The sequence below is a fragment of the Doryrhamphus excisus genome, linkage group LG17 (genome assembly GCF_037039965.1).
Source record: "Doryrhamphus excisus strain RoL-2023G ecotype Guam linkage group LG17, RoL_Dexc_Guam_v1.1, whole genome shotgun sequence".
Classification (NCBI taxonomy): domain Eukaryota; kingdom Metazoa; phylum Chordata; class Actinopteri; order Syngnathiformes; family Syngnathidae; genus Doryrhamphus; species Doryrhamphus excisus.
The window spans coordinates 14,289,131-14,311,565 of NC_136373.1; the positions used below are offsets into that span (position 1 = coordinate 14,289,131).

At 36.9% G+C, this 22,435-nt stretch overlaps 4 protein-coding genes across 4 annotated transcripts in view; 3 read left to right on the forward strand and 1 right to left on the reverse strand.

The window, feature by feature from the left end:
• Positions 1-590: 590 nt before the first annotated feature.
• Positions 591-6,204, forward strand: LOC131137139 (serum paraoxonase/arylesterase 2-like). Its single transcript, XM_058084729.2, has 9 exons — positions 591-750; positions 814-884; positions 950-1,005; positions 3,116-3,278; positions 3,633-3,759; positions 4,915-5,118; positions 5,191-5,272; positions 5,399-5,527; positions 5,620-6,204. Exons 1-9 carry the CDS (start codon positions 674-676, stop codon positions 5,779-5,781), a joined length of 1,071 nt encoding a protein of 356 aa, XP_057940712.2. The 5' UTR covers positions 591-673; the 3' UTR covers positions 5,782-6,204.
• Positions 6,205-8,130: 1,926 nt separating this feature from the next.
• On the forward strand, positions 8,131-11,573 carry LOC131137140 (serum paraoxonase/arylesterase 2-like). The gene is made up of 9 exons (XM_078797731.1): positions 8,131-8,396; positions 8,475-8,545; positions 8,640-8,695; positions 10,256-10,415; positions 10,499-10,625; positions 10,712-10,915; positions 10,979-11,060; positions 11,166-11,294; positions 11,368-11,573. Exons 1-9 carry the CDS (start codon positions 8,320-8,322, stop codon positions 11,530-11,532), a joined length of 1,071 nt encoding a protein of 356 aa, XP_078653857.1. The 5' UTR covers positions 8,131-8,319; the 3' UTR covers positions 11,533-11,573.
• Positions 11,574-12,814: 1,241 nt separating this feature from the next.
• LOC131137136 (potassium channel subfamily K member 5) lies at positions 12,815-17,178 on the reverse strand. The gene is made up of 5 exons (XM_058084725.2): positions 16,867-17,178; positions 15,737-15,848; positions 14,003-14,169; positions 13,757-13,925; positions 12,815-13,682 (listed from the first exon to the last, which is right to left on the reverse strand). Exons 1-5 carry the CDS (start codon positions 17,050-17,052, stop codon positions 13,015-13,017), a joined length of 1,302 nt encoding a protein of 433 aa, XP_057940708.2. The 5' UTR covers positions 17,053-17,178; the 3' UTR covers positions 12,815-13,014.
• Positions 17,179-19,966: 2,788 nt separating this feature from the next.
• LOC131137133 (uncharacterized) overlaps positions 19,967-22,435 on the forward strand; it is a 51,048-nt gene continuing 48,579 nt past the window's right edge. The window contains exon 1 of the mRNA XM_078798078.1: positions 19,967-20,539. The gene's annotated coding sequence lies outside the window, so the exon portion shown is untranslated. The remainder of the gene's footprint in view (positions 20,540-22,435) is intronic.

Here is a 22,435-nt window from a genome sequence, read left to right on the forward strand (position 1 = left end):
CTTATTAAAATATTTACGTCATTTATTTACGGCATTCCAATGCTATGGGAATGTACACGTGACCACACAACTGCATTATATACTTACCGTCTGATCCGTGTTGTAAATGGCGGTGAAAGGTTAGTTAGGCCCTGGTAAATCCGAGTTAAAATGCACCTACCTGATTACAATACAGTGCCTCTATCAGCGCCATTTTGCGTCATGGTCAAAGCATAGATTCATATTTCGATTAAAATTTACACCAACAAAAGTGTGCTTTTTTCGGAATTTCCTGAAAGCATCCTGCATTGTGAACATGTGAACTCGTTTCTGATTTGCTGCTATAATGCGACATTCAAGTACTTCAACTCCGTAAGGAAAAAGTCGAAAAAAAACAAAACACTTGGAAGTTTCATAACTCGAAGTTAACACAACACAAATTCGACACTTTTTTATCACACAATAAAGTAGCCACGACTTCCAATTGATTCAAGTGTAAAAAATCCACTTTGTTAGAGCTTTGTTGATATGTATGAATACAAACGCAGTACCATAAAGGAATGTTCACAATTTTCCCAGCACACATGAAGGCACCTTTTGGCGACGCATGCAGAGACACGCCCCAGCAAGCCAGAGGTTGCCTCTCTCGAAAAGTTAGCAGCACCTTGCCCTCGGTTATTTTAGTGTTTTAAACATGGGCAAATTGGGCTTTATATCACTTCTCGTAGTGTTATTATCAGTGCTGCTTGGCGAGAGGATAGTCAACTTCAGGTAAACGACACCCCAGCATTCTGTTGTTATTCGTCTTTAAGTTTTACATTGCAAATATTACAGGAATAGAAGTCTTGCTTCTCGTGAGCTGGTAAGGAATCATCTCCCCAATTGTGTTCCATTAAAGAATCTAAGTAAGTTGTATAAATAGTCCTATTCCTTCAAAAGTAGCACATATTAAATGTTTTCTTCTTAACAGATGATGGATCAGAGGATATAACTGTATTTGGAGATGGACTTGCCTTTGTCAGCACTGTAAGTAATTGACTTGCTTTATTGTTAAATGAATTAAAATGGCGTCTATCACAAGCACAACTATTTTTTTCATGCATTAGCAGTCGGCTAACATGAAGCTAGTATGTATTTGATTTGGAAACACTTTTGGATAGAACAGTTAAATGACAAAGTCCAACGAACCCACAATGAATTTATAAGGTACGTTTAATTAAAAGGTTAAACATTAATTTGTACCTAGCCGAGGAAAAAGACGAAGCTTGTTAGAATGTGATGTGGTCACAGGAGACCAACATTAAGCTAACCTTCCTGTCTAGCTAACATGGAGGAGGGAACATTTTGCTTTAGGGCAGATTCTTTGTTAAGGGCACCTGGGGACTTCATTGCATAGAAGGGCGGAGGAATGGGACCATGTATTGTGGAATCATGGATGAGAACCTCCTGGCCTCAGCCAGAACACCAAAGATGAGCTGTGGGTAACTTTATCAGTATGACTATGACACAACATGAAGAACAAGAAGAAGCACATCATATACAGTTGTAGCCCAAAGTTTTGAGAATTACAGAATTATTGTTTTTCCATAAAGTTTTCTGCTTCAGTGTTTTTATGTCTTTTTATTAGAAATTGCAGTGTCCATATGCTAAAATTTATCGACAAGCTTTTTTGAGACAATTTTTAATGAATTGTCAAGAGAGGTGTAATACACATTCGAACCACTAGATGTTACCCAAGTACAGTGTACCTGTGTGAGCCACCTGTATGTTGTTGACTGATTTGCAAGCTGTTGACAGTAAAAGACATTTGAGATCAACCACGTTCCTAATGTTTCATGAAAACATCACAATTATCTGGTATTAAGGGTATGCCAGCCGAGTGGTTAGCACAAAGGCCTCACAGCTAGAAGACCAAGTTCAATTCCACCCTCGGCCATTTATGTGTGGAGTTTGCATGTTCTCTCCATGATTGTGTGAGTTTTCTATGAGTACTCCAGTTTCCTCCCACATTCCAAAAACATGTATGCTAGGTTGCATGCTGCCCCATTCACTCCGTGCTTGCCCGACCTTCCCACCTTCAAAAAACAACTCAAAACCCACTTGTTTAAATCCGTTTTTAATGTCTAACTTTTTATACCCCACTTTTATTTTTGTTTTAGCTCTGAATTAATGTATGGATGTTGTATTTTAATGCATTGTTTACTCTGTTTTTACTCAACTCTATTTTTATTTCTTTTTTCTCTACTGTAAAGCATCTTTGAGTACTCTGAAAAGCGCTATACAAATAAAATGTATTATTAATTGCCGACTCAAAATGTCCATAGGTATGAATGTGAATGGTTGTTTGTCTATATGTGCCTTGTGATTGGCTGGCGACCAGTCCAGGGTGTACCCTGCCTCTCGCCTGAAGACAGCTGGGATAGGCTCGAGCACGCGATACGCGTGAGGATAATCAGTAGAAAATGAATGAATTAATAAATGTATGCCATATAACCGTATTGAATTGTTAAATTTCTTTTGCAATGTAGTGAGCGATGCTGTCTGTGAGCACGCAGCATTTTGCAGTTTTGTTTATATTTCCTTTGCTGACCAAAGGCCTTTGTTTATCGTGACAGGGCCGATGATTGCATTTCCTTGCAGATAACCATGGTTAACAAAAGAAATAAAAATATTGCTAGCAGTTTGTTATTTTCATTCAGTCAGGGTTAGAGTCATCTCCAGCTATTGTCCTTCAACACTCTCACGTACTGGATGTTAACCAGAGAATGACAAACATGATGTCAGCTGGTCCTTTTAGGACAGGGCTGAAATGCAGTGGAAATATTTTTAAGTTCATTTTCATGAAAAAGAGAGACTTTTAAATTAATTGTCAGTCATCTTATCACTCTTCATAACATTCTGGATGTTTAGTGAAAAATGAATATGCTAACACTCATACATGTTAGCATTGGGGACTATCTTGTTTTTGTTCCTTGTGGTTGACAGTTCTTCCTGCAGTGGCTATTCTCTCATCAAGGTAATGTAATGTAACATTACTGAAACCTAGAGGCCAGTGTCTTTTTTTAATGTGTTTTCTGAATGCCATGTGGCAAGGCACAACTGTATATCCTCTCTAATTATTGACGACGATTCACAGGGTTTGAAATTCCCAGGAATGCCCTCCTCCGACGCACCTGGAAAGATCCTCCTCCTCGATCTGAAAGACTCTCGCATGAAACCGGTCGAGTTGCGCATGCCGAGAAACTTTGACCTGGAGACGTTCAACCCTCACGGCATCAGTGTCCACAAAGACACAGCTGGTATGAACAGTCCTGTAAAGCTGCATTCATGAACGTACTTCTATTCATCATCAGTACAATAACAATGGAGGATTATGTTGGTTTTTTTTTTGTTTTTTTTGTACTTTGTTGACATGTGATCTTTGTTAAAGCATGTGTACCAACCTGTTACCTTCACAATCCTCTGTACATTCAAACTACGGGGTGTGTTTGATAGTATGTAATAATTCAAACCTTTTTTTATATATACTTATTTTCTGCTTAATCTATTATAGTTTGTGTAGAGGACAGACACATAATCTGACCTCCTTTTCTTTAAAATACACTAAACCTGAGTAATTTCTTCCTCTAACATCAATGCTTTATTATTTTTAGATGGCACAGTGTACCTGTTTGTCGTGAATCATCCTCATCACAAAAGCCAAGTGGAGTTGTTTAAATTTGTGGAAGACGAGTTCTCCCTGTTGCATTTAAAGACCTTCAGGCACGAACTTCTTCACAGGTACTGCAAGGCAACAATGTTCTTTGCACAGTGGAGCCTTCAGGGTGGTACACGATACATTCGTTGACTATATTTGTTCCCAAAGTGGTGTACCTGCAGCCTCAGGTGTACATAAATTGTCATAGGCGGTACGTAAATAAAAAAGAAAAATAATTTCAAGCATGCATGAACGTCTCACGTTGCACGGAGAACAGAGTAGAAAGGAGACAGAGCATGAAGTTAAGTAAGATTATTTAGTGCTTATAAAGTGTTTCCAATCACCACAATGCGCAGCAGTGAGGGGGGGGGGTAAGGCTTTATCATTGATGGTATATATTTTTGGAGATTTTGGAACCAAAAAAAAAAGAAAAATCAGACTGGAATTACAGATATGTATGATGGTTTATGTTTTTTAACTTAATATATTGTATAATAATAATAATTTTATTAAAACAATTGCAATTATCACAATTATGTTATCTTTTTTAATTTAAAATAAATTATAATTTAATAATTAAAGATTCCTTTAATGTAATGATACTCTTTGAATAATATTTTTTCCACAAAAAAAGGGAAAAAAAATTATCTCGTTAAAATCCTCAAAATGACATCTTCACCTTCTCCCTCATTAAAAGAAGAAAGAACAAACAACAACCACAACCACAAAGATCATGATTTTGTCTCATATTACATTTGTGGGAAGTTATTACATTTACAGATTTTCACTTTCCCACATATGTAATAATTTACTGCAAATGTCTTGAACCAGTCATGATGTGCTATACATATACTTATATTGACACTTACTATGGTACCCATTATGTCATTGGATGGTCATATCACCTCGTATTTTGGTACGAGCATGCATTATTAAAAAAAAAACAAAACAAAAAAAAAACCTTAAACTATATTATGGAAAGCAGGAAGTGAACAAATGTAACAGTTACTGATTGTAAAAGTACCAGATGGAGGGGTAGGATTTAATAAGCTTTGCTTCTTCCTACTCCTTTTGGACATGTGGAACTGTGAACTGATTATGTGATGCATTCAATTGTAATCTGATGCATGTTCAAATGAAATAAAACCATTACCATAAAATGATAATGAAGTTCCAATTCAACCCTATTCCATGCGTGGTGTGTAATGCAATTTTATCCTTTTTTTTTTTTCCTGTAGTGTCAACGATATTGTGGCTATGGGAGTGGATCGTTTCTACGCCACCAACGATCACTATTTCTCACATACATTCCTTAAAGCGATAGTGGAGCCTCTCTTGTGTCAGCCTTGGACTAATGTCGTGTATTATAGTCCTGATACGGTCAAAGTGGTCTCTGAAGGATATTACATGGCAAACGGCATCAACGTCTCACCTGACAAAAGGTTGGAAAGTTCTTTACAGAGTTGCATAATTAACATATAAATAACATCATTCTATTTTTGTATCATTATTAGGCATATATATGTGGCTGATGTATTGGACCATAATGTGCACGTGTTGGAGAGGATAGAAGACAATGCATTGGTCTCTGTGAAGGTCAGTAATGTATGATTATATTATTAAATATGATTTCATTAATAATGATGGAATGCTGAACGAGAGATGTTGTTACAAGATACAAAAGATGTCCGAAATTAATATCCAGACTTCATTGTCACCCAGCCTGTGGCTTTGGGGTCACTGTGTGACAACATCGAAGTTGACCCTCAAACAGGTGACCTGTGGTTAGGCTGCCACCCCAACGGATGGAAACTTTTAAACTTTGACCCCAACGATCCACCCGGATCAGAGGTTTGTGATGAAACAGTCCATTATTCAATTCCTCAGCTATTCATTCATTCATAGACAATCATACACACTTATCATGATATTGTTTCCTCCAGGTCATCCGCATTCAGAACATTCACTCAGAGGAACCAATGGTGACTCAGGTGTATGCTGATGATGGTCATGTGATCATAGGTTCCTCTGTAGCTGCGACCTATGGAGGCAAATTGCTCATTGGCTCAGTGTTTCATAAAGCCTTATCCTGTGATTTGGAGTAGGCAGGGACGGCAAAACAGGTGACGCATAAATAAGAGTCGTAAACAAGCCTTTGGGATAAATAAGTGGTGATTGGCATGATGTTATTTTTAGAATGATGATGATAAATTGTTTTCTGCGCACTAAAAATACGTACAGTGGTGCCACAGAAAAATGTCGAGCCAGCTTTCAATTAATTTTTAGTACAGATGGCGTGTTAAAGATCTCTGCTTTGGATCCATTTCGCAGACAGGTGAATAAGCTTAAGTTTTTAAGCTTAACTAAAACTAACAAGCTTGTCAACCCACTGGAAAACGCAGGAGGTCATCATATGTAACAATATAACTGTCTGACTTACTCTGTCGTCACACTTCACTAATACTACATTCATCACACAGGAGCTTAACACTCAAATGCGTACCTGACAAATGCACAAATAAAGGTTTTACTTTTTAATGAATAGTTTCAGATTGGACTACATTTAATTTAGAACTGTGAACTGTGCACAGTATCAAAAACACTTCACAAATACTACATTCATCACACAGTAGCTTAACGCTCAAATGCGTACCTGACAAATGCACCAATATGAGTTTTTAAAATAGAAAAAAAAACATTTTAAAATTTGTAATGGTGTGAGGTTTTACTTTTGAATGAATAGTTTCAGATTGGACTACATTTAATTTAGAACTGTGAACCAAAAAAAAGTGCACAGTATCAAAAACACTTCCCTAATACTACATTCATCACACAGGAGCTTAACGCTCAAATGTGTATCTGACAAATGCACCAATATGAGTTTAAAATAGAAAAAAAACATTTTAAAATTTGTAAACGTCTGAGGTTTTACTTTTGAATGAATAGTTTCAAATTGGACTACATTTAATTTAGAACTGTGAACCAAAAAAAAGTGCACAGTATCAAAAATGTTGGTGTATCCATGTTGTTGATGATATGCTCATATCAATTTTTTCCCAGAGAATAGCCTTACTTGTGCCACTATTTTAGAAAAAAAATGATGAAAATGTACCCATTTTCATTGTTGTTAATTACCACAATGTTGGCTTGTGAATATATGGGTATGATCAGTGTCATAATGAAAAATAAATGTATTTTGTGTATGATTCCAATAGTTTTTTAGCAGTTTTATTTGTTAGTACTCTCACTGTGCTTTGCCAGCAGGTCTACATTGTCATATGTAGTATTGTACACTGGCCACTAGGTGTCGATAATGTGGCTAATGTTCAATGAGACACACTGGAAGCTGAACTTCATTGCCAGTACAACAAGCTTTTATGGCGGGGTTGAATTATGATTTCATTATGATATTATGATTGTTTTTCAGTGACATGTTCCAGACTTAAATACATAATATAGAGCGATGACCATTTTAATTTAATCTATTGAACGATTGATACTGATTTTGAAGGATTACTACAATTTTAAGTCGCTAACATTTAAAGTAGCTACTGAGGAACTAATGAGTGGTTTTTAGGGTTAGGTAGTTTCCTTCCTCAATAACTATTTTGTCATTTTGTGTACCTTATTATAAAGTGTTATAAATATCTTACACTCATCCCTGACAGAGCAAACCTGTTTACCATGTAATGGAGATCAACAAAACTAGTCCTATTGACTGGACGGGACAAGTTAAGAAGGAAAAAATAATACAGGGATGTCCGATATCAGTATCAGATTTTTTTTCCTGATCATGAAAACCGATATTTAAAAAATATATATATACTGTAATAAATATGTGTTCATTCCACCACAAGAGGTATGTCATGTTACACACATTAGTATCGGAAATTGAGATTTGGACAATATTGCTTTTTTTGCAATATCGGACATCTCTAATATATAAATATTTCCAAATTGTTGGTGTTCATAGTCGCTTTGGGAAGAAAAAAACAATATAACAATTAGTAATAATCTAATATGTACATACATAGAATCATACATAGAATCATGCATCACTCAAGAGTCCATTAATATGTCAATATTTAAAAGTCAAACTTTGGAAAACCAAACAAGGGACATCAAAAAAAAAGATCTTTGACATTCTGGCACTTACTATGATTTCTAGTTATTCATTCCCAGCATGTTTCATTGTGTATGCTAATATATATGCGTTGCATTAGGAAATCAACAACCATAATCCTTATCCTGATAACGTGAATTATCAATTGTGTTTGTCTATATGTGCACTGCGATTGGCTGCCTCTCTCCAAAAGTCAGCTGGGATCGGCTCCAGCATACCGCTGTGACCCTAGTGAGGACCAGCAGCATTGTAGATGGACGGATGGACCCTCACAAAGGTGACTGATTGTGATCTCTTGTACAAATTGTTGCATGACTAAAGCCATCAAACAAAACCTTAATTGGCAGCTTGACAGTCCAGGGGTCATCCAGGGGTCATCCAATCCCCTGCTTATTTGCTCCATCTCTCATGGTTTGCTGATGAGTGGAATACGCGGCGGGACACAGACCAACTCGTGCTGTATTTACCTGCGGGATTATATCTCATCTTTAGTCAGGGTTTGCCATCTACCATTTAAGTCATGGACGCGTTTGGCTTCGTGACAATTGGTGTAACTTTGTTTTATATGCTGTTTGGCGAGAGGATTCACAATGTAAGGTAAACAACATTCATTTTGGCTTTGCATTTGTATACGGATGTGCATGTTAACAACTTCTATCCCTACAAACACTATAGGAAAATGTACCTGGCTTCTCGGGAACAGGTTACCAATCACCTTCCCAACTGTGTTCCACTGAAAAATCTGAGTAAGTAAGCTCATGTTCATATTACAGTAGGTAGACACTTATTATTATTATTATTATTAAACATGGGATTGAAGAGTATGTGTCCTTCACTCAGATGACGGTGCAGAGGATATAACTGTCTTTGGAGATGGACTTGCCTTTATAAGTACTGTAAGTACTCAGTCAACCAGCCAACTCCTTCAGTACTGACCATTTTGTATCATTTTGACTGACTTTCAAGGCACATAGAATATTGGGTTCTATGAATATATAAACATGGAACCTAAAAAAGGAATGATTACTCATCTGTATTGCAGCAGATAAAAAATAAGTTTGTTTCTATGTTTTTCCATTCTTTAGTAATCAGTAGTAGAACATGGAATGGAATGGCCTTTATTGTTATTATACAAGATGTACAACGAGATTGGAGAGCTTCTCCTTTCAGTGCAGTAGTCAAGTTTCAAAAGAAAAAAAAAAGTATATAAAAAGTAGAGTAAAAAAGACAATTTAACAAGATGTATACAAGATATCCAAAATATACACATAGTATTGCGCAGGAGCAGATATATTAATTTTAGCGCAGTGAGTAAAGTCACATATGAGTGTATTGTAATGGGTTGTTAAATAAATAAATATGATTGAGGTAGTAACAGAGGCAGTGATGGAAATATTGCACATTTGCATTATGCTAATGACCGAGTACGTTGTATGTCTGAGTTTACATAGGCAAGTTTCAGGAAAATATCAGTTCCCGACTACAAAAGGGAGGAAACACATTGAAACAAATATTTTTTTTTTTCCTTTGTGACAGCTAAAATATATGAATAACTATACCACAACATCAAAATAACAATGTATTTAAAAATATAACACGATTAACTATTTACACTTCCTCCTTCCTGTGTGTTTCTTCCGTCCACATGACCTTTGGCTTAAAGGAAAACTGCACTTTTTTTGTCCATCATTAACATTCCTAATGTGAAACATAAACACACATTTATTTCCTTTTTCTGTGCATTATAATAAGAGAAAAAAACTTAGTGTGTGGTAGCTAACAATGCACGTCATTGGGACCGATGCCTATTTTGAATACAAAGCCCTCTAAAAAAAGAATCTAACAACATTTTATCTATTTATTTATTTAATATACATGCCGTCATCATGCATACTTTCAGTATCTTGCCGTGTTTTCATGATTTAAAGCGCTATTTCCGTCAACAATAGCAGCATAGATACAGCGACAACGCTTGCGATGTCCGCTCTCATTGGGTTGGCTGTGTCTTCCAGCACAAGACTTGTAATGAAGCTATTTTATTTTATTAAAATTGTTTTCATTTATTTTATTTAAATAAATAAAATAATTTTATTTAAATAATATTTATTTATTTTATTTAAATAAAATTTAATTTAAATGAATATTTATTTATTTTATATGAAATAAAATAAAAATATTAAAAAATAAATAAAATTAAAAAATAAAATAAAATAAATTAAAAATATTTAGTTTAATTTTATTTAAATAAAATTTTATTTAAATAAATATTTCTTTATTTTAAATTAAATTAAAATAAATAAATTAATAAATAAAAAAATAGAATAAATAAATAAATAAAAATTAAAATAAAATAAAATGGTTGGCATACACATTTGATTATCCATAAAAAATGTTCTCGGGGCCCATTTTACTTCCTTCAATGTTCAATGACACGTATGTTTGCATGTATTTTGTAGGGTTTAAAGTACCCAGGAGTACCATCATCGGATGCTCCTGGAAAGATCTTCCTTTTGAACCTGAAGGACTCCCAGATGGAACCCGTGGAGTTGCCCATATCCAAAAACTTCGACCTGGAGACGTTCAACCCTCATGGCATCAGCGTCTACACAGACACAAGTACTAGCGTTCCTGTATTTCATTCACAATGTAACATACACACCTTTTTGTTCCGAGTTTGAATAAGCTTTATTTAATTCTAGATGGAACAGTATACCTGTTTGTTGTCAATCATCCTCACCACAAAAGCCAAGTCGAGTTGTTTAAATTTGTCGAAGAGGAACGCTCCCTGATTCATCTCCAGACATTCAAAGATAAACTTCTTTACAGGTACTTCAGCCGATTTCATTTTATACTGCAAAACAAGTTTGGTATACAATGCTAAGTTTTTTTTTTTTTTACATTTTTGCCTGTAGTGTCAACGATATCGTTGCATTGGGAGTGGATCGTTTCTACGCCACCAATGATCACTATTTCTCCGATGAACTCCTTAAAACCATCGTGGAGCCTCTACTGGGTCAACCTTGGTCTAATGTCGTGTACTACAGTCCTGAGATGGTCAAAGTGGTCTCTGAGGGGTATTACTTTGCAAATGGCATCAACGTCTCACCGGATAAAAGGTTGGAAGTATTTTAAATAGTTGTGTAATTGATCTATTAATACTACTTTGGTGTCGTTATCAGGCATATATACGTGACCGATATATTTGCTCATAACGTGCGCGTGTTGGAGAGGAAAGGAGACAATGCATTGGTCTCTGTCAAGGTAAATTAGTGCCAAAAAATATTCATATCTTAACAGATAAATGCTAAGAGTTTAAAAAAAAAAAAATGAAAATGAATTAAATTCTCTTATCTGACTTGACCATAGTCCGTGGCTTTGGGGTCACTCTGTGACAACATCGAAGTTGACCCTAAAACAGGTGACCTGTGGTTTGGCTGTCTACCCAACGCGTGGAGGATTTTCCACTTTGACCACAAAAATCCGCCTGGATCGGAGGTTCGTCTCTCCGCGCGTTCATCAAAATAGCTCATTTCCTCTCCTGCGTTTATCGATTCCATGTGTCCTCCAGGTCATCCGCATCCAGAACATTCACTCCGAGGAACCATTGGTGAGTCAGGTGTATGCTGATGATGGTCATGTGATCATGGGCTCCTCCGTAGCCACCACCTATGGAGGCAAACTGCTCATTGGCACAGTGTTTCATAAAGCCTTGTGCTGTGATTTGGAGATCTAGGCAATAAAACGACATTGTGAACACAATAAGATGATCACTTTTGAAACTAATTCATGACGAAAACCGTGGTTCCGTTGTACAGTAATTGTGTATTCAAGTCCGCAACCAGCAGAGGTGCTGTTCGTTCAGTTTCTAATAGTTTGAGATCTAAATAACAACAAGACGAATATCCATACGCTTTTCCTCTTTTCTGACCTATAAGTTAAATTAGTTGTAAGTTGTATTATCGGGGCTGCACGGTGGTCGAGTGGTTAGCGCGCAGACCTCACAGCTAGGAGACGCTAGTTCAATCCCACCCTCAGCCATTTTTCTGGGTACTCCGGTTTCCTCCTAAATTCCAAAAACATGCTAGGTTAATTGGCAACTCCAAATAGGTATGAATGTGAGTGTGAATGGTTGTTTGTCTATATGTGCCCTGTGATTGGCTGGCCACCAGTCCAGGGTGTACCCCGCCTCTCACCCGGAGACAGCTGGGATAGGCTCCAGCATTCCCCCGCGACCCTTGTGAGGATAAGCGGTAGAAAATGAATGAATTAATGTTGTATTATCGGGGCGGCACGTTGGTCGAGTGGTTAGCGCGCAGACCTCACAGCTAGGAGACCAGAGTTCAGTCCCACCTTCGGTTTGCATGTTCTCCCCGTGCATGCGTGGGTTTTCTCCGGGTACTCCGGTTTCCTCCCACATTCCAAAAACATGCTAGGTTAATTAGCAACTCCAAAGTCTCCATAGGTATGAATGTGAGTGTGAATGGTTGTTTGTCTATATGTGCCCTGTGATTGGCTGGCACCAGTCCAGGGTGTAACCCGCCTCTCGCCTGAAGACAGTTGGGATAGGCAACCCTCGTTGAAAATGAATGAATGAATGAGGTAGGGATTACTTTTAAAGTTACCGCAGACCTGCCAACATGTACACATTTTGTGTACTCGACATGCAATTTGACTGTTGAGCACAGACATATAGTTTCTCAGTTTCTCAAAAGTATTTCATATCAGGGCGGGGGGGCGAGAACCTCTGCCCTTGATTGACACAAGCTAAAACCAGTTGGATGCAGACGCAGCCACGCCACTGGTCCACGTAGGGGACCTGTACCACCCCTGTGAGGTTGGGATCATAGAACAGGATACCAAAGTAGGCACTTCCTACTTCCAGACTTCTTATTTATCCCGAATGGACTGAAGTCCAGCACTGAACAATTTCCTCATAAAAGATCCGTGTTCGACTGACCTTTTTTCAGGATAAGCTGAGGATAAGCGGTAGAAAATGAATGAATGTTGTATTCTCGTGTTAAAAGACGCCAATGTTGTTTTTATTGAAAAATGTATCCATCAATATGTATGACTTTGTACTGTAGTGACACATGCATCTGCCTTTTGTGCAAAAGCAGCCGGTTCGATTCCCAGCCAAAATTTCAGGAACATCATAAGACTTTAGCCAAAAATCGAATATCGCTAACGTTTTGTGAGTAATGTAAACACACAGAAACTACCCTTTTTCATCTTGACATAAATCTTCCTCTTGCACTTTAAAAATTGTAAACCGATTCCCGCTCTCGTTGAGCTTTGAACGTCTTTCCTCTGTGCTTCCTGAGGCTGGTACGTTAAATTCAACGCCATCGTATGCCGAATCACTTGTGCTGCTGCCTTCATCGTGCGTATCAGCGTCGCTTCTCGGGCGATCTGTTGCTTCTGTCGTCGTCGAGTTCTCTCGCGGAAGAGACTTGCCTCGATCGTCTTTGTCGTCCGTTGAGGTCATAAACACTTCACTGATGCTCAACAGGCCTCTGTGGCGTGGCGAATGATCCAGCGTCTCGATGTTGTGTGTCAAGATGTCGCTGCAGCTCTTGGAGCGATTGAACACGTCAACCGCTTTGACTTTCTTTGCTGTCATTCCGATCTCCTTAATGACGGTGCTGTAGTCTTCCTCTTTTTCCGATAAGAACTTGAATATGTCCACGACGGCGGGTTTCGCCGTGTCCGTCTCCGTCTCGCTGTGTTTGCGTTTGATTCGTCTTTTCTTGAACACCTTGTGAGCCTCCACGACCATGTTGACATTCCAGCTGAAGAACAGAGACAGCCACGCCAGGCCCATGTAGATCCATATCTCGGCAAGTACTCTGTACAGCCTTGGGTATTCTATTTTCGGATTCACACCTGAAACCAAAGTGGATCAAAGACCGATGATTTAGATACGAGGATGTTTTGATTCGCCACGTGTCAAATCATACCCGCTACATAATCTCCGAATCCAACAGTTGTGAGGGTTATGAATGAAAAGTAGAGGCCTTCCAAGTAGCTCCATCCTTCCATGGACATGAAAACCAATGGAGGAATCACCAGGTGCACAAAGAGCCCCCATAGGAGGAAGAGAGCTGTGCAGATAAGCTGAACACGTTTCTGATAAGAAGAACAGTGAAAAGAAATAAATATCATCATGGGAAGAAGTGTCATCGAATATCTTGGATGCTTCTTACCACTGGGACGTCTCTACGGATCAGAACCTGGGAGAGGCGTTTGGCCCGGTCTCCGAAGAATGAACCCAGCGTGCTTATCCATACCAGACACAGTGGGATCCCACAAAGACCGTACAGGATGCAGAACACGCGACCTCCTTTCGTCTTTGGAGCGACATTACCGTAGCCTACGCAATACAACAACAACAACACAAGTAGACTTTAAAGGGGATCGAATAGGGATCTAATATGCTCATTTTTCGACCTTTTTTGTATTGTTGGAGTTGTGGACTCCTACAGAGCAGCTACACGCAATAACCCGCACAGAAAGCTTTCTAGATCTTCCAGAATCTGCACCTATTCCAGCTATATTTCCTTGAATTTGTGCTTCCTGCCAAAACGGTCTGTTTTAATTTATTCAACCCAAGCCCACTCAAAACTAACAAATCATCCCCACTTTCTAATATGAATATTATATATATATATATATATATATATATATATATATATATTATATGTATGTATATGTACATATATGTGTGTGTATATATGTACATATATGTGTGTGTATGTACGTATATGTGTATGTACATATGTATGTATGTATGTATGTACATATGTATGTATGTATGTACATATGTATGTATGTACGTATGTATGTATATATATGTGTATATGTGTATATATATGTGTATATGTGTATATGTGTATATATGTATGTATATATGTGTATATATGTGTGTATATATATGTGTGTGTATATATGTGTATATATGTACATATATGTGTGTGTGTATATATGTGTGTGCGTATGTACGTATATATATATGTATGTACGTATATATGTATGTACGTATGTATATATGTATGTACGTATGTATATATGTATGTACATATGTATGTACATATGTATGTACATATGTATGTATGTATGTATGTACATATGTATGTATGTACATATGTATGTATGTATGTACATATGTATGTATGTATGTATGTATGTATGTACATATGTATGTATGTATGTATGTACATATGTATGTATGTATGTATGTACATATGTATGTATGTATGTATGTATGTACATATGTATGTATGTATGTATGTACATATGTATGTACGTATGTATGTACATATGTATGTATGTATGTACATATGTATGTACATATGTATGTATGTATGTATGTACATATGTATGTATGTATGTACATATGTATGTACGTATGTATGTATGTATGTACATATGTATGTATGTATGTACATATGTATGTACATATGCATGTATGTATGTGTATGTATATATATCTATGTATATGTATGTATATATATCTATGTATATATATGTTTACTAACCCCAGACCAGAGGTTCTTAACCTGTTTGATGTTGAGGCCCGATTTTTTTAACAGCAGAGTCGCCCGGGGCCCGTTTAAATATCTATATAGTCTGTGTTTGGCTGGCCACCAGTCCAGGGTGTACCCCGCCTCTCACTCGAAGACAGCTGGGATAGGCTCCAACAACCCCACGAAATGAATGAATGAATAATTAAAAAATGTACATGTCCACATACTGTACTGCATTGACAGGTATATTTAGCTGGAATTATGGTTTGTACCTTCGCCCTTATGAGATAACTACTTTCCATGTTGGTGTAAGAAATATCACTCCCATATGAAAACACACCAACATTTTAGCGGCTGGTATCATTTTACCAAGCAATTGTACAGAATGTCAGTCAATACGCTCGCATACCGTACCTATTGTTGTGACAATAGTTGCAGCAAAGATGACAGAGTTGCCCCAATCCCACATGTGGTGATGTTTGTCCCCTGTGATGGACACGCCTTGGCCCGCAGCCTCGGACACTACCTGCAAAGTGTTAAGACGTGAGAAACTTTGGCAGTATAATACAGTGCAGCCCACCAGTACAATAGTCATATTGTTATTATTACTACGACTATTATGACTATCAGGTAATCCATATTTTATGAGTCGATGAAGCTAAAGTTGGGAGATACCATGTCAATACAAGCTTACCCCCTTACGAAAAGAAAATATATTTATCAATATATTACTTTAAATATATTGTATTATATTATAATATATTTTCCAATACATTATATATTCTAAATACATGGAATAATATATTTTTGTACATATATTATACAATATATTATATATTCATGTAGTATATGGAAATATATTGCAGAATATACAAATGATGGCCGCTTTCAATATATTTAAATATATTAAATCCAAATATATGAGTTTATATATCCCAAATTATATGCAATTTTATATAAGTAAAAATATAGTCCTTTTTTGGTCTTGATCACAAGATATTTTTTATATGTATCTATATATACACATATATGATCTATGCATATATTGCAATATATTGGAAAATATAAACATAAGATCCCATATATGGAAATATATTTCCTAATACATTGCATTATATTTGCCAATATACTGCAATATATTTTTTTCCATAAAGGGCCGATACAGATTATACTTGAATGAGTTTGCCTTCAGGCTGCATAGTGGACGAGTGGTTACCGCGCAGGCCATATACTAGCTAGCTATAGCTAGTTCCATTAGCAAATATCTACCCCCTCGCCGTTGATATCGATTCTATCGACAATCGGATCGGTCCTCCACCCCCTTAATGGAAGCTGAGACACACCTTGTCCCAACATTCCAACCTGTGAAACATGTACGTTCACGTTCACTCCCATTTATATCCTTTAAATGTATTTGGTACAAATATAACACAAATAAAGTTTTTGTAAAAAAAAAAAGCGGCGGGACACTTGTTTTTTTTTCACTTTTAAACGGCGACAAACTCGTCTCGAGCTCGTTAAAATACACACGAAGTACGACATACCTGCAAAATCTCGTCCAGATCTTCTTTTCTTAAACATGGGTACTTCTTCAGAACATTTTCTTTTTGAAGGAGATATTTGCTCCGGGCTAATTCCCAGTTGGGCTCCTCGAGAATTTGGAATATTGCCGCCCCGATGGATAAGTAGAAGATGATACACGATGTTAAAAAAGGGCCTTTGTCAGCCATATTCACGTCATAACGTCACTTCTTCTTTTACTCCGGGAGCCTGGTAGTCCTTTTCCAACTTTCTTCCTGGAAAAATAACATCCTCGATGTTGACTTGGCACACACACACACACACACACACACAGACAGACAGACACACTCTGCAAACGCACTTGCATTGTGTAGTCACCTGAATGACGTCACTTCACAAACCTGCTTTGTTCCAAATAGAGAAACACAATACACAGAATCACTGAAACCTGTTAAAATGTCATATTGTGTAGTAAAAATGACACCATTGTTATTATTTTTTTAAATTTTTTAATTAAAAAACAACGTCTTTAGTAACTTAAAGCGGACCTATTATGCTAATCGTACATGTTATGCTAATTTTCGTACCTTTCATTCATTCATTTTCTACCTCTTATCCATCATTTATGCTCATTTTTGTCGCTTTGTATTGAGTTGTGGACTCCGTAGAGCAGCCACACACAATAACCCACATAGCAAGCTTTCTTCATCTTCCACAATTTGCATCTATTCCATCTTTATTTCCTTACATTTCCAAAAGTCTGTTTTAATATATTCAACCCAAGCCGTCTTGCAGCCACGCCCACTACTGCTGTGATTGGTCCAACTCAGCCGGCACCCTCCATATAAGGAAGTTGAGCTCATTGTTGATGTTGACAGTGTGCATTGTATGTAATGTATTCTAATTGTTAAAATACTATTATGAAAAAGTTGTCTATTGATATTTGATCAGAAAAATACATGTAGTTCTAAATGTAGTTGTAAAAGATACTACCTTCATTAAATGTATTATTATATGTTATAATTATCCATCCATCCATTTTATATACCGCTTGTCCTCACTGGTTGTATTATTATATTTATATTATGTATTATGTATTTCCTCTGGTTAAAATATTGACTATTATATCATAGCACTGAATCTATGTATTTAAAGAAAGTCTGTCCAATCATTACAATATTCTTTATTATGTGGGTTACAATAACAATACAATAACATAGTGGATCCAATGTTGCACCTTTTATCTATATCTAGATACAGGCAGTGTAAGAGTAGAAAGAGTACACTTTCACTTCAGTTTCAAACCACGCGAGTGTTGCAAGCGACAGTTGCTCTTATCGTTATTTGCAAGCATCCAGAAGGCCCAGGCCTGTGTGTTTGTGTAACATTTAATCACACTGGGTGGATCCAGTGACTGCTAAGTATGATAATACACAAGGCTGTGCAGTACAGTGAGAAAGGTGAAGACTGGTCCTTCAACCTTTTCTGTATGGCGTGCGTTTCAAGTCTCTAATTCATGTTCACCACTATTGCACCACTTTTAATACATTTTTTTTAATACATTTTTACTACAATTTTACTTTGTAGATTCAAGGGAGCACTTCTGACATAATGAAAAGAGATGTGAGGTATTGTTTTACTGTTATTTTGTCATTAAAACGAGCGAAATTGAACTGAAAATGATAAAACCCAAAATATGGTACATATTGGAGACCATTGCAAACATGCGCATTGTTGTTTCCTTGTTGGTGGACTAGTTTTCATCTGCGCATGCGCACGCCTCTCTGTAAGGTAGTACTAGCTCACCTGTGCTAACGTCATTAGCCTAACAGCAACATTTCCAACGGCATTTTCACAAGCTCACCCCGTTAAGCACACACTTTATTTGACAGTCAGTTAGAAATGAGCGTTTATAGGTAAAATAAAGTTCATAACTCCACCCACTAGGACGACGTTTTGCTTGGTCATTGAGGCTGCGTCATCGCCTCCGTGGAAACCTGCCTGACTCCCTTCATCCTCTTGTGGAGGGAAACGCCGTAGAACTAATGGCTTCTCACTAAAGATGGCGCCAACACATCCTCTAAACATGTCTTCCCTCAGGTAAGAACCCTTAATAATCACACTCTTTGTTTTGTATTTGTACAACTTAAGTTTCCCCTCCTCTTAATTCGTCCCAGCTGCGTAGTTAGTCGCTGTCAATACTCCGTGATAGACATAAACAAAACCACCGTTTTTTGTTATGCTAGCACTTACGAACTTATCCCATATATAGTACACCGGAAGTGTATAAACCTTATTTCCCGTTTATGTTTTTGCATTAATACGTATATGTTTGTCTAAAAAGATGGCACTACTATGTAACATATTATCTGTAATAAAATAGTTTACAGTTGCAATTTTAATTGGCGATGCAACTAATGATTATTTTAATAACAGATTAATCAGTCAATAATTTTTTTGATTAATCGATTAAACAGATTTTTTTTATCCCCGCACAATAAATGTAGACAAAAAAATACAATCATGATCATTTTCTTAGTCGATTAATCTGATTGCTGTTTCAATTGTGACTATTTTGCTGAAATGCTGAGGCTGAAATTAAAGGATATTGACATATTTAACCAAAACAGCTGTTGATTAATTGGTTAACCATGATCATGGATTAATTGATTACTTGTTGCTTTGGATAAAACAGAAATATCATGCATGACTAATTAAATTTTAAAAATATATTCACATTTGAGAGGCTGAAATTAAAGGATATTTACATATTTAACCAAAACAGCTGTTGATTAATTGGTTAACCATGATCATGGATTAATTGGTTAGTTGTTGCTTTGGATAAAACAGAAATATCATGCATGACTAATGAAATAAAAAAAAAATCACATTTGAGAGGCTGAAATTAAAGGATATTGACATATTTAACCAAAACAGCTGTTGATTAATTGGTTAACCATGATCATGGATTAATTGATTAGTTGTTGCTTTGGATAAAACAGAAATATCATGCATGACTAATTAAATTTTAAAAATATATTCACATTTGAGAGGCTGAAATTAGAGGATATTTACATATTTAACCAAAACAGCTGTTGATTAACTGGTTAACCGTGATCATGGATTAATTGATTAGTTGTTGCTTTGGATAAAACAGAAATATCATGCATGACTAATTAAATTTTAAAAATATATTCACATTTGAGAGGCTGAAATTAGAGGATATTTACATATTTAACCAAAACAGCTGTTGATTAATTGGTTAATCATGATCATCGATTAATCGAATAGTTGTTGCTTTGGATAAAACAGAAATATCATGCATGACTAATTAAATTTAAAAAATATATTCACATTTCAGAGGCTGAACTTAGAGAATATTGACATATTTACCAAAACAGCTGTTGATTAATTGGTTAACCATGATCATCGATTAATCGATTAGTTGTTGCAGCTCTGTTTAATATAAATATAAAGAGACCCCAAATATATGCAAATGATCAGTTTTGTTTGCACAGCTTTGCAGTGATAATCAGCACAAATGCATGTTTGCTGTCATATTTGTGATTGAATACAAATTCATTTTGCAGCAAAAGCTGATTTATTCTGTATTTTGTCCATATCATTGCAAAATTAACACTATTTTTCTCTTTTTCATGTGGACACTGTGAATGGGATGTTTGGTGACATGATGCTGTGAGTATCCATTACCCTTTTTTACCTTGGAAAAAAATGACTTGAGACCATTTGCAACCATTTGTAACCGATTTACATCCTTGCAAACATATTTTACCGTTAATTTGCCTGCTTTTACGCCAAGTAAACACTAGTGTAGTGTATTGGAATGTAACATTTTACCGGGGAATTAAGTTGCAAGGCACAGATGAGTGAGAATATTGAGATTAATCGGTGAATTTTTTGGGACACTGCTGTTGTTGTACTGGCACTTACATTTTCAAAAGGGGTGGAGCCCCCAAATGCCCTGGGGCATGTGGACGCAAACACATCTTTATCTTACAGGAACACACGCACCCAAAATGGGTTGCAAGTGGTGTGTTAAGGTAGCAAAGGAAATGGCGGGATTCCCTTCTCTAATACATTATTTATATTCTTCCACTCATATTTTCTTAACTTTTATTGAAAGAAGTAGTACAAGACTAAAATAGTGATTTATGGGAAAGGAAACATATTTGTTATGTCAGTGGTTGTCACATGCCTCATTATGGGCATCACACACCATGTTAATTTTTTCCCCAAAATTGCCAAAGAAAGATATTATTAAAGGAATAATTCAAGTATTCATTCATTCATTTTCTACCGCTTGTCCTCACAAGGGCCGCAGTGGGTGCTGGAGCCTATCCCAGCTGTTTTCGGGCATGTGTGGGTTTTCTCTGGTTACTCCGGTTTCCTCCCACATTCCAAAAACATGCTAGGTTAATTAGCGACTCCAAATTGTCCATAGGTATGAATGTGAGTGTGAATGGTTGTTTGTCTATATGTGCCCTGTGATTGGCTGGCCACCAGTCCAGGGTGTACCCCGCCTCTCGCCCGAAGACAGCTGGGATAGGCTTCAGCACCCCCTGTGACCATCAAGAAAATAAATGAATGAACAAACTTAAAAAAGGTCACAGGTCAGGACTAGAGTCATGTGATTTGGACTCAAGTCACATTTTCGATGACTTTGGACTTGACTTAATATTATTACTAAAGACTTTGACACCAACGACTCAGGACTTGACTCGGACTTTAGCCTGGTGACTTGAAAATGCTTGACATTTTCAGTGAATGAGTAAAAGTAAGGGCTGCACGGCGCGAGAGTGGTTAGCGCACAGGCCACACAGCTAGGAGTCCGGGGTTCAATTCCACCTTCGGCCATCTCTGTTTGGGAGTTAGCATGTTCTTTTCTCCGGGTACTCCGGTTTCCTCCCACATTCCAAAAACATGCTAGGTTAATTACCGACTCCAAATTGTCCATAGGTATGAATGTGAGTGTGAATGGTTGTTTGTCTATATGTGCCCTGTGATTGGCTGGCCACCAGTCCAGCGTGTACCCCGCCTCTCGCCCGAATGAATGAATGAATAAATAATTCAAGTTGACATTTAAAAATGCGAGTACAAGTTTGTCCACTAGATGGCAGTGCACATTAGTATATCATGATAGATGATAATAATAATCATCAGACAGCCAAAAGTGGCCATTACTGTTTAGTTAAGTGAAATCTTACCAGATAAATCAGTCTTATATGAAAAGTTTAAATTTTAGTCATATTTTTCAGTTATTTCTAATCAAATAATTTTTAATATTTTGTTCCAAATAACGCTTTGTTAAGCTTCAGTTGCTGTTTGAATGTCTTAATGTAAAGTTTGTGATCACAGGCCAGAGACCGGGGACACAACATTTGTGCTTGTAGACTGGGGGCAGTAACATAGAGCATTCCCGCTTTATGAATTCTTCATGATATAACAGTGCCTTATGAATATTTATGTACTGTTGCCATCCCATTAGTGCTCTTGAGAGCTCCGGGGTGGGAGCACTAACAAAACCGCGGTAACGATTCATATTTTGCATGATTTTCCTATAGCGGCGGTGTG

Coding starts and splice junctions, on each gene's coding strand:
- LOC131137139 (XM_058084729.2), top strand. CDS start 674: ATGGGCAAATTGGGCTTTATATCACTTCTCGTAGTGTTATTATCAGTG. Junction 751..813: donor GAGAGGATAGTCAACTTCAG/GTAAACGACACC, acceptor CAAATATTACAG/GAATAGAAGTCTTGCTTCTC. Junction 1,006..3,115: donor GACTTGCCTTTGTCAGCACT/GTAAGTAATTGA, acceptor GACGATTCACAG/GGTTTGAAATTCCCAGGAAT.
- LOC131137136 (XM_058084725.2), bottom strand. CDS start 17,052: ATGGCTGACAAAGGCCCTTTTTTAACATCGTGTATCATCTTCTACTTA. Junction 15,849..16,866: donor ATCTGGACGAGATTTTGCAG/GTATGTCGTACT, acceptor AACACTTTGCAG/GTAGTGTCCGAGGCTGCGGG. Junction 14,170..15,736: donor AACTATTGTCACAACAATAG/GTACGGTATGCG, acceptor TGTATTGCGTAG/GCTACGGTAATGTCGCTCCA.
- LOC131137140 (XM_078797731.1), top strand. CDS start 8,320: ATGGACGCGTTTGGCTTCGTGACAATTGGTGTAACTTTGTTTTATATG. Junction 8,397..8,474: donor GAGAGGATTCACAATGTAAG/GTAAACAACATT, acceptor CAAACACTATAG/GAAAATGTACCTGGCTTCTC. Junction 8,546..8,639: donor TGTTCCACTGAAAAATCTGA/GTAAGTAAGCTC, acceptor TCCTTCACTCAG/ATGACGGTGCAGAGGATATA.